This window comes from Anomaloglossus baeobatrachus, chromosome 6 (genome assembly GCF_048569485.1).
Source record: "Anomaloglossus baeobatrachus isolate aAnoBae1 chromosome 6, aAnoBae1.hap1, whole genome shotgun sequence".
NCBI lineage: Eukaryota > Metazoa > Chordata > Amphibia > Anura > Aromobatidae > Anomaloglossus > Anomaloglossus baeobatrachus.
In genome coordinates, this window is record NC_134358.1 from 293,631,202 (window position 1) to 293,643,392 (window position 12,191).

At 46.9% G+C, this 12,191-nt stretch overlaps 1 protein-coding gene across 1 annotated transcript in view; it reads right to left on the reverse strand.

Annotated features, from left to right (window-relative positions):
- The window catches only part of LPCAT1 (lysophosphatidylcholine acyltransferase 1), a 175,659-nt gene that overhangs the window by 31,127 nt on the left and 132,341 nt on the right, over window positions 1-12,191 (reverse strand). Inside the window, exons 7-8 of the mRNA XM_075316508.1 lie at window positions 3,121-3,155; window positions 2,862-2,916 (exon numbers count right to left, since the gene is read on the reverse strand). Of these exons, the coding sequence (XP_075172623.1) occupies window positions 2,862-2,916; window positions 3,121-3,155 (90 nt within the window). The remainder of the gene's footprint in view (window positions 1-2,861; window positions 2,917-3,120; window positions 3,156-12,191) is intronic.

Here is a 12,191-nt window from a genome sequence, read left to right on the forward strand (position 1 = left end):
GCATGTATTTCTATGCAGCTGTGATGCTCCGGTGAGGAGAGCAAACTGCCAGTCCGAGGACTGCGTTGTGATCCTCGGTCAGCATTACAACAGTGAGTGAATCACTGATGCAGTAAACAAGGGTGGGCGGGGGAAGGGGGTAAATATTAATTTTTCCATTAACACAAATTCTAATCACTGACATCGGCATATGGGTGAGTGGGATTACTGGTAGGGGAAGGGGTTGAATATTCCTTCTATTAACTAGCCAGAATGTGACTATAAACTTCGGGGCTTACTAGAACACAACGGGGCAACATACACCAATAAAAGTTACTTATCCTGAAGGGCTGCCCAAGCCCTATTTCAAGATACTATTAGTATGATGATCTGCAACTATGGCTTATTTTTGGAGTAAGGCTTATATTTTAAAAGGTTGGTTCACCCATATTTTTTATTGTCTAGTTCGATATTATATTGAGAAACAATGTTTCTGTCAAATACCTTGTGTTGGTAATAGTGCCTGTTAGCGGCGCTATTGCAGACCGTTGTTCCCGCTCCAGTGACGTCACCGTCAAGTGCCGCACATGTCACATCCGTGCAGCCGGCTGCATTCTTCCAGACTCACTGAGCTGTGGGCGGTGTTTCACCGCTGTCACAGCCCATCTGCTCCCTGCTCCCCCCTCCCTCCTCCCTCACAGCAGAACACTGCAAGCAGGAGACGCGACGCTCTGTGCTGTGAGGGAGGAGGGAGGGGGAGCAGGAAGCAGATGGGCTGTGACAGCGGTGAACCACCACCCACAGCTCAGTGAGTCTGGAAGACTGCAGCCGTCCGCACGGATGTGATGTGTGCGGCACTTGACTGTGACGTCACTGGAGTGGGAACAGCGGTCTGCAATAGCGCCTCTCACAGGCACTATTGCCAACACAAGGTATTTGAGAGAAACATTGTTTCTCAATATAATATCGAGCTAGACAATAAAAAATATGGGTGAACCACCCCTTTAAGTATACTTCAAAAAAAGATGAAAAATCCTGTTAGGGCATATATTCAGTGAAAGTCTTCTTTTCAGGAAAACATGGTAGTAATCTATTCAGTTTAGTTTCTATTGTGATATCTGGTGACAGATCTGTTATTAACAGTGGATAATAAACAGTCTAATGGAATCAATCATTAAGCTCGAGTTTAGGAGGCTGAAGATTTGATTCTGTGCATTTTATATAGTAGTTTGAGTTACTATTTTTACATTATATTATTTAGTACTGATCCAGAGTAACTGAGTAAGTGCCCACTGATATAGTCACATAACAGCTGATAACTAACGGAAAAAGTCAACAACTGCACATCACACACATCCCTAATACTTCAGCAAAACTATCATAATTTAAAAGCAACAATTTTCTATATCATATTTAATATAAAAAATAGATTCCAAACCTTCTGTAGGTCTCAGACCACTCTCCCATATTATGGGAATGTTGAGCCTTAGTGACTATTCTAGTGATGATGAGACTTTGCCATGGTAGGTTCTAGCAATGATACAACATGCCAGGTTGGGATATGGAGCTGTGGTGTCACATGCAATGTCAACGGCTATGTTGTCACATGCAGGGGGTACAAGAGCCACATGTAAAGCCCCCCATACACTGTAGACAGCAGTCAGCCAAATAATGTCTCTCTTTCACGACTCTTCTATAGAGAGGAATGCTAGCTCTCATGAGCGCTCTGCTCTTCTTCATGAGAGAGCTGCTGCCAGTCATCTATAATGGCAGCTTATCAGTCAGAAAACTAAAGGATCGGCAGTTCGAAATTGGAAATGCCGGATCCTACATATCAGACGGTCGACTGAACTTTTGATATTTGGCGAGTTTGGCCGACGTTAATCTAATATGTTTGGGGGCCTCTTAACTCCCAAGATTTGGTTTAATGAAAACTTTGATATAGCAACAAACGTACAAACTAAACTTTCCAGAACTGAAATAATCTGAACATGCTCTTGCAGATATGGGATGGTGGAAGGCAGCAGCTCTGAAAGACTATGGAACCAGAGATTACCAGCCAGTCTCCCATGCTGGTACTTGCTAAGCCTCAAACTAAGTAACGTCTGCGATCTGACGAGGGCAGGCACAATGAGTTCAGCATGGCCGTCAGCAAGACACCACCTGGGCTCTACCTCAAATGAGCATATGTGGTTGTGAATGGAGTTTTGGACCTTCCAATTATCCGCAGGCCAACAGAGTCCAGGGGCTATGACCGGGATTCGAACCCGGGACCTCTCGCACCCCAGGCAAGACGGCCATGCTGAACTCTTTGTGCCAGCTCTGAAAGACTGCATAGTTGTGAATGCAGCTCTGGAGTATAACACAGAATATCAATTAGAAACAGTACAAAGATAAGTGAGACAATATATTAAAGTTACTCAAATTTTCATGCAGAACTGTAAAATGGTGTTCAACTCTGGGCACATGGTGGAAATGGTGTGTGCTTTGTCACATAGGGCACATAAGGTAAAACTGGGTTTATTGGATGAGGTGGTTTATTATGTCAGTTAGTCATTAATTAAGGATCTGGGATAGATTCCCAACATGATACTAGCTCAGCAAACAAGCATCTTTTAATTAACAAGAGCATTTGTATATTGTACATGTGTATGAATGCCAAGATAATAAGACTAATAGACGCAAGTGTTTGACCCCACAAATGTGTCTGACAGATACTGTCTTTCCAGACCCCCCCAGACCCACCATGTCACTGCCTGTAAACAATTACATTGTAAATGTCCTAAAATGCAACAGAGCTTACTGTTAAAACACATCAAAAGGCAGCTACATAATCAGTTACAACGGGTTAAAAAATGTTTTATAGCCATTATCTTGCTCACCTCTATTTCTACATAATTGTGGAACTGACACAAAGTTAGCCATAGTATATCCATCCTAAAAACAGAAAGAAAATATTTGTCACAAAAAAATGGAGCATAAAGAGATTTGCCTTATATATTTCTATACTCAGAAATGCTACTGTTATATGGAGACAAAATGGAGTATATAATAAGAATACCTGGACAGGTAATTAGTGCAGCAATGCCATAAATCTATATACTAAAAAAATGTATTATTTAATGGAAATCAATAACTTACGCTCCAGGTCCTTGCCATGTCCAGGTTATTGTGTCCTAGGGAATAAATTAAAACAAAAGCTTTGTTAAATATATTGTGGTTACAAATAGGTTTTACAGCATTAAAAGCAATCATTTCAGAAGTAATTATATAATAACATTCACACTACATTTCTAAATGACTGATGAAACACAATACATACCCACAACCATAACTGTAAACTGGTACAAACAGCATTGCAAGTTTGTAGGGAAACCATGACATTTCCAGGAGGGATTTTCCGGTCGTTGATTCCTATATTATTCCAAATTACCATTACCCGGTATCAATAATACACGGACACGGCTTGCGACTTGGTAAAAAATGGCCACAGCAGCCCTTTATTGCCTATTGTTTACACACTAACACAAGGGGGCGCCGTCCAACGGGCGTCCCCAACATTTAACAATAGGTAATACCATAATAATAATAATAATAATAATACAGTACGTAATACAATACGTAACCCTGGGTAGGCCCGGTCCAGAAAACACCTTCCACCACCAAAACATGATCCCTGGCCGCAACACACACCGGGCCGGAGATGAGGTATGAATCACCTACGGATCAATACCCCCCACCTTGCAGGACCATGCCTGCAAGATCCTTGTAACCGGAGCCACTATATCCTACAAGTGACTCTCCAATCAAATAACATTATCCGTTAAACCGCCTCTGGACCAGACCTGCCCCCGCCATAAGTCCGGTCCAGAAGCCATACTCCACCACCAGAACACAATCCCTGGCCGCAACACACCGACCCAGAGATACGAGGCATTAATCACCTACGGATCAATACCCCAACCTTGCAGGACCCCATGCCTGCAAGATCCCTGTAACCAAAGCCACTGTATTCCGCAAGTGACTCTTCAATCACACAAACCGTCAAACACGATCCCTGGCCGCAACACACCGACCCAGAGATGGGGGCATTAATCACCTACGGATTAAAACCCCCCCAAGAAGCATCAAGTATCAACCGTGTCTCAAAACCTTACATTCCTCTTTACCTCCAACTCAATATTATCCCCGGCTGCAACCTCCAGCCCAGAGATATGAGGCATCAATCACCTACGGATCAATCCCCCATGTGCATAACAGTAACTGTGACCTCAAAAACCTTAAAGCCCGTTAGCGACTTTAATCCAACAACATCCCCGAGCTGCAACCAGCCCAGAGATAAGAGGTATTAATCACCTACGGATCAAAACCCCTATGCCTTGCAGAACCACGTGCTTGCACTGCACTTGGATCCAGAACCATGACCCCAACCAGTGACTCCTCCTGCGATTACCATTTCACCAAAATGGATCACTGACCATAACAATGGTCCCATATTTAAATGAGGTAAAAGTCACCAAAGGAGTAATACCCTTACCCAAACCAAAAACACCCGTACTTTCAATTACCTATCACCTGGGGCACTATAGCCACCTGTGACTCCCTGGCAACCATCAACTCCTTAATATATAATCCTTGGCAACAACCCTGACCCATATATAAGGCATTGATCACCAACGGAGCAATACCTCCTCCCTGCAGACAACCTTGTACCTGCAGATCACCAGTAACCGGAGCCACTGTACCTTCCCCAGTGGCTCTCCATCCAAACACCAGTAACAATTAGAGCTCCTCTGGACCAGACCTACCCCCGCTGCTGTGACAAAGGACATAATCCCCATTACTTATGCTGACCATACACATATACATCATACACATCATATACATATACATATATTCCCACATTACCCCCATCTTATTCACCCAATTACAAGAATCCCAAATGACAATATACATCACAATCCACAAAGAAATCTCTTTTCTTTCGTTTTTTTTTTTTTATTATTATTTTACACACGACACTTTCTCCAATCCTTTCTTTTCTCATTTTTTTTTTTTTTTTTGTTGTAATGGCTCTTAAAATTGAATAATTATACATGCATATAAACACACCAATAATAACAATACTCAATAGAAGGGAGGGTGGGTGGGAAGCTGTCATCCAGGAAATGTAAGAGGAGGTAATTGACTCCCACCTCCTATTATATACACCATAAAGCTCCCTCCTTTCCTTCCACCACACTCCACCCCCTAACCAATCACCTTCTTTTCCTCATTGCTAAACGAACCAACACTGTTTAACCCCATCAACTCCCTACCCTCCGGGCTGTCATGTCGCCCCTACACCCTATGGGTTCCATGGCTTTCTTGACATTTCCAGGAGGGATTTTCCGGTCGTTGATTCCTATATTATTCCAAATTACCATTACCCGGTATCAATAATACACGGACACTGCTTGCGACTTGGTAAAAAATGGCCACAGCAGCCCTTTATTGCCTATTGTTTACACACTAACACAAGGGGGCGCCGTCCAACGGGCGTCCCCAACATTTAACAATAGGTAATACCATAATAATAATACAGTACGTAATACAATACGTAACCCTGGGTAGGCCCGGTCCAGAAACCACCTTCCACCACCAAAACATGATCCCTGGCCGCAACACACACCGGGCCGGAGATGAGGTATGAATCACCTACGGATCAATACCCCCCACCTTGCAGGACCCATGCCTGCAAGATCCTTGAAACCGTAGCCACTATATCCTACAAGTGACTCTCCAATCAAATAACATTATCCGTTAAACCGCCTCTGGACCAGACCTACCCCCGCCACAGAACAGGCCACGTGACACCTTGCGTGACCTGGACCCCCACACACCCAACGCTTGCTCCCCCAACTTGCAAGCGAAACCAACCATTAAAACCTTTCCATCTATCACTTAAACTCTGAGCATAAAATATATGCACCAGCCAGCGTACCCAGTCCACCTTACTGCACCACACTCCCCTGATCCTTGGTGGTAGGAGCCACCGGGTCCCTGTGACGGCCACTCAGGCCCACCGGCACACCATGCCACAAACTCCCAAACTATACCGGAATCCACACCATGCGCCGCTGGCCTTATTATAACCAATTAAATGCAGTACCGACTGTACCATCGTCCTCCCCAGTACCGACCAAAGAACCACTGTACAGTCACCCTGCTCCTCCTCCTGTCTCCAGCTGAATTAAACCACCACTGGGGTTGAGATACAACAACAGGATGACACTCACACTGCTTATGCTACTGGGTCACTTCGCACCCCAAACCTAGTTCTCCCAGGAAACCGCTAAAGTGAAACCCCGCTGTAAAACGACTGCAATCCATAGCCTTGAAATTTCCCCTACAGCTGACCTTGCAGCTTCCCCAGAGCCAAATATCACTACCGGCCTCCCCTGACCGATTTATTCCGCCATCACACCCTCTGACAACAACAGAGGCTCGAGCTGTCTTCCCCAGAAAATCCCAAAATCTTCCCACATACTCAACTACCACACTAATGGACCTTCTTCATCCGAAATCAGGCCCACTTAATTTCAACGAGGCCCACACGGCCTAACGGAACCATGCTCCACCCCAAAATTAACACGGCCTCAAAAAACAAAACAACCGCAACCATCGCCCTGTACCCCTTACTGAGTCGAAGATATTGAAGCATTACCTTCGATCCCAATGTCCCCAACAACACCTCCAACAATAATGCAAAGTCCGCTTGCCTCCGCAAACTGGACCACGACAAGCTCCCTGTACTACAATACCCACCGGAAAATTGCAGCCACACCACTGGCCCGATTGACTCCATATGCAACTATGGGCATCAGGAGACACAAATTTACCAAACACCATGTCCGGGCCTTTCGATCTCAAGGAAAACCTTGTGACACGCAACCCCCTTTGAGCTCTCATATTACACCCCAAGATAAATTAAAACCGTGGCCACACCATAGTATCCTCTCAAAGCCGACCACCGAGGGGCGTACCACTATTTTCCCGTAACGCACAACTGCACCTTCAAACCAAATACCTTTGTGCCGTGAGACCGGAGCACCACGACTCCCTAAGCAAACCCTTACCCAGATGCCCATACCTACCACCGGGCCAAGCATTCCTTTTTTTTTTTTTTTCTAAATTGTATATGAATATTAAATAGACTCCACCAGACCACAAGATGCCAGGAGTCCACCCATGCAAAACACCCAATAATACCAGATGGCCCTAAGCTATCCGACTTACACTCTATGCACCACAAGTACCCAATCCTCTAGTCCAAACCATAACTCGCATAGTCCCCACCCGTAATCACGGCTGTCCGAAGAACTCCATTATTCCGTCCGCAGCCCACCATTGCTGATTAACCGAGTTCACCCACAGCAGCCCAAAGCTGCCCAGCACCTACATTGACACCAATTCAGTCACCCTGGACTCAACATTCCTCCCAGCACCAACCTCCACAATGGGATAACATGCTGACTAGCCACAAATTAACCCCATGTTACCATTGATGCGGTTGCAAACCTACAAACCCATTACAGCAACCAACACTTCACCTTCTCCTACATTGCCGCTCTCCTTTATTCACTTATCCACAGCAACCCTCGCACCATACCGGGGCCCCGCATCTACACATCACTCACAAAAACCCCCTGAAAACTCCTCGCACACACCGTACCGCGGGACCCCTCGCCCCTTTACCTTACCCACCATAATTCATCCAATAAGAACCACCATGCATCAGAAGATTAATAATGAAACACCCCAGCAAACCTTCAATAACTGCGCCGTCTCACCCGCTCACATGTGCCGCAATCATCAGCCCCCTTAACCAAGTCTCACAAGACCTAAACTGCGGTAAACGCCGAACCTCGCCATCCCCAACCTGCAACTGTAACCATCGGACCTGACGCCACCTGCACCCTCACGGCCCCGCTGCCATGAGACCACCCCGTCCGTAACTCTGCCCCTGGCCTCCAGAACAACCAACCGACCTATGAACTAACCACATGCTCCAAACCCCCCCAGCTGCTACCCATATCTCCAGACACTACTCCACTACAGCGACTGTCCCCCCACCACTACAAAAAGGCTGAAACTTAAATTGATTACCGCGCCAGGCTGCCTCCAGAGGACGCCCTCAGATCAGCCGTCACCGTCCTTTTCGCCAGTCGTCCGTCGCTGATCCCGGGACAGTCCCTCAAGCTGCAGGCACCGAATGCCCGCCGGGTTCGCCCCCTGACGCCAGGAGCACCGTGTCCACATGCCCTGTTTGGGCCGATTGTCGCCTCCACAATGCTGGGCGCTCCCCTCCTGGGGGAAGCCGCTACTGATGAGAGCTGCACCCTTGTCCCAATGCCTGCTCCAGGATAGACAGCAGGCCTCCTGTCTCCTCCTCGTCGCCACCTGCTGCGCCCAGTCCTCCGGTCCCGATGATCCAGCCACACAGGTGAGGTGACCCTGCAGGCGCCTCCTGTCTCCTTCTCGCCGCCACCTACTGCGCCCAGTCCTCCGGTCCCGATAATCCAGCCACACAGGTGAGGTGACCCTGTAGGCAGCCGTCCTCCGCCCCCCCGCGGAGGGAGGGGGGGTGTTGTCCATCCACCGCCGCTGGGCGCGCTCCCTGCCGGGAGCGGCCACATCGCTCAAAAAATCCAGCCTGAGGCCTCACACCGGAAGTAGGCCCCCGGGCTGGACACGCCCCCTTTTCGGCCGTCGCGCCCCTGCAGGAGATTCCTCCTGACAGCCAGAGCGGGCGCTGCAAGCTACCGCTGCCCACCCAGCTGCGGAGGGTCCCCACGGGAGTGGGGGCTCTCACGTTGTCCTCCTCACCCCCACCTTCCCCAAAAGACCCCGGCGAGTCCTGAAACTGCCAGCACTACAGCAAAGAGGGGGGGCGGGAGGGGAAGGTGCCGAGGAGACACCCAGGCAGCCTGGGTGTGGGACTGCACTGCCTGGGCGCCCTGCACCGCCATGCTGACCAGATCCGAGGATTCCTCAGGACATCATGATGGAGGTTCCCCAGCCCGTCCAAGCTGCAGATCTGCGATGTCCGGATCCATCAGGCTGGATGTAATGATGGAGGTTCCCCAGCCCGTCCAAGCTGTCATCCAGGAAATGCAAGAGGAGGTAATTGACTCCCACCTCCTATTATATACACCATAAAGCTCCCTCCTTTCCTTCCACCACACTCCACCCCCTAACCAATCACCTTCTTTTCCTCATTGCTAAACGAACCAACACTGTTTAACCCCATCAACTCCCTACCCTCTGGGCTGTCATGTAGCCCCTACACCCTATGGGTTCCATGGCTTTCTGACATACCCCTCCTTTTGGGCTTATTCATTTACCGCTAATGAAGCGGTAGGAGTTGACCAGGGTACTGTGCAAGACAGAATGCTTAGACACCCATTGCTAACAAAGCAGAGGAGAAATGATCCTCTTGAATAGAGTTGATCAAATCTGCCAAAATCCGGGACCAGCAGATCCCTGCCGGATTGAGAAAAAAAATCTGAATCCGCTCCAGATTCCAGTGCCGATATAAGTCTATGGGGACCAGAATCCGGAGATTAAAAACGTTTGTGGAAGGGATACGGGGGTAGGACCACACGCGGTATACTCACCCGAGGCTGTGTCATGGCAGCAAACTCCTTCCGGGTTACGTTTTCCACTTCCGGAGAATTCAATATTCAATGTTTTGCCCGCACACCGGCACGTGTAATTGGTTGCAGCTAGACGCGCCCCCACTCTGAGTGGCTGTGTGTCAGCTGACTTCAACCAAATCACAGGCGGCAGGACGGCCGGTGGTCGGGGAAAGCAGTGCAAGTGTCTGCGGGTCAGTATGGTGAACGTGCATGTGTTTCAGAAACACATGCACGTTCCTGTCAGATGTGCGCAGCTGTGCCAGTGATGTCAGACTCGTGCAAGTCTGACATGACATCAGCCGGCACAGCCTGCCGTGCTCTGAGCATGAGCGTGCATGTACACAGAAACACATGCACGCTCCTGTCAAAAGCGTGCACGGCTCTGCCGGTGATGTGGCTTTTTTTGTATTATTATTTAAATACATAATTAAAAAAAAATAAAAAAAACACGATGTGCCATGCCCTCTAATTTTCATCCCCAGCCAAGATAATGCCAGCTGGGGGCATTATACCGCCCGGCATTGCTGCATCCATCAGATGTGACAATCCCGGTGCATTACTGGCTCTTCTCGATTGCCCTGGAGTGGTGGCAATTGGGGTGATAAGGGGTTAATAGCAGCGCACAGCTGCTACTAAACCCTAGGTTAGTAATGGCACAGGCGTCTATGAGATACCTGCATCACACTAACCTGTACATGAATGTAAATAAACAGAGAAAAATACATTATTTGGAATAAAGTACAAAATACACACCCTCCTTCTCCTCTTTATTAACCCCCAACACCCTGTAGGACCGGCGTAATCCACACGAGGTCCCATGCCACTTCACCTCATTTACATATGAGCACAGGAAATGACTTAGAATAAGGTTTCTCCTCGATGTGGGTGGTAAGGAACGGGGAACCCGGGAGCCTCTCTCTAGTCAACTATTATCCTGGTAATCCAGTAGACAGATAATAAATTTATTATATATTTAAAACACAGGTAAATGTAAAATTAAAGGGTTATTCTTACAAATTGGTATGGTCTGGTAGTGCTTATAAATGTAAGCAATTTATAGCTTATTCAAATTTTCAGCCGTTCTTGAAAATTTTGTTTACAACTTGTTGCCTTGGAGACCTACCACAACTGCTAGACTGCAGAACATGATCATTGCTTTCAATCTCTTGAGCAAAGAAAAGCTGCTCTGAAGCTGGCAAGTATTGCAGAAACACACTCCGGCCTCTTTCACATTGCATTTTTACCTACGTTCACTGGCCCGTTGGGGCATCCATCCGAACGCCCCTCCCCCTCCTGCAAAACGTGTTTCGGACGCATACGCCGAAGGGGGCCATTGACTATAATGGAGCAGACAGAGTCAGCGTGTGCTCTGTCTTGCACCATTTTGGGCATATACGTTTTAAATTCATGAGAAGATCATTGAAGGCAGAAGTATTCTGGAAACCATTGCTGACATAGGCTAATATATATTGTTTCCCATGACAGGTGTGACTTTTATATAACATGACTAGCTGTAGTACCAGGGCATTGCCCAGGATAGTAACTGTCTGTCTCGTTTCCCGTCTGTGTCTCTCTGTCTCTTTGACTGTCTGTCTCTATCCGTCTCCCCACCGACATCTTATTACCTCACACATGAGCTTCTTATACTAACAATTTATGTTGTTCCTATAGCAACCAATCACAGCTGCTATTAACAGCCTGTAGCTCACAGCTCCATTGACTTTAATGGAGGCAGGATTTTTGGAGAGTAACTGTAAAGTGTGGGGTTAAATTTTCCTATCAAAACATAGTCTATGACATTTCCTGAGTCACATAAGGTGTCTGTGCAAAATTTTGTGATTGTAAATGCGACGGTGCGGATTCCTTTAGCGGACATACACACACGCACACACAGACACACACATATACATACTGTACATATACACACACACACACACACACACACACATACTGTACATACACACACACACACACACACACACCTTCATATATTAGATTGCATGTCCTGTCCGAGGTATATGACCAGACACAGGAGCTGATAACTTGGGTCAGAAGTTGGATCACTGCACGGGGTAATTAACCTTCTATTTCTGTCAACAGTAAGACATCTGAGGCTTCAACTTTGGTGCTCCACCATTAAAGACTGAGTTACAGAGATCAGATCGTTCTGAATGTGATAAGAGTATTTGAAGCTGGCCAGACAGCACAGAAATTAGTGTTCTCTGCACCTTCACCAAAAGAAAGCAGAGCATTTTTTTAAAGGGCATTTTAACTATATATTTTTTTTCTACGTAAATGTAGACAGATCCCTTTGCTACGTTGGTTTTATATGGTTATTATAGATTTTTGTTAGTTTCTGTGCAAGTATGGAGGTAACCATCCTACCGGAGCTGCTGTTGGTTGCATTCAGAGATATTGCTTTGTAGCAACCACATGGAACAGAGGAACATGTAATCTTGAAAAGTTCATTCAGGAGAGGGGTGAGAAGTATCCATCCCAACCTCTTTTTTTTTTTTTTTTTTAAGCTTGGCA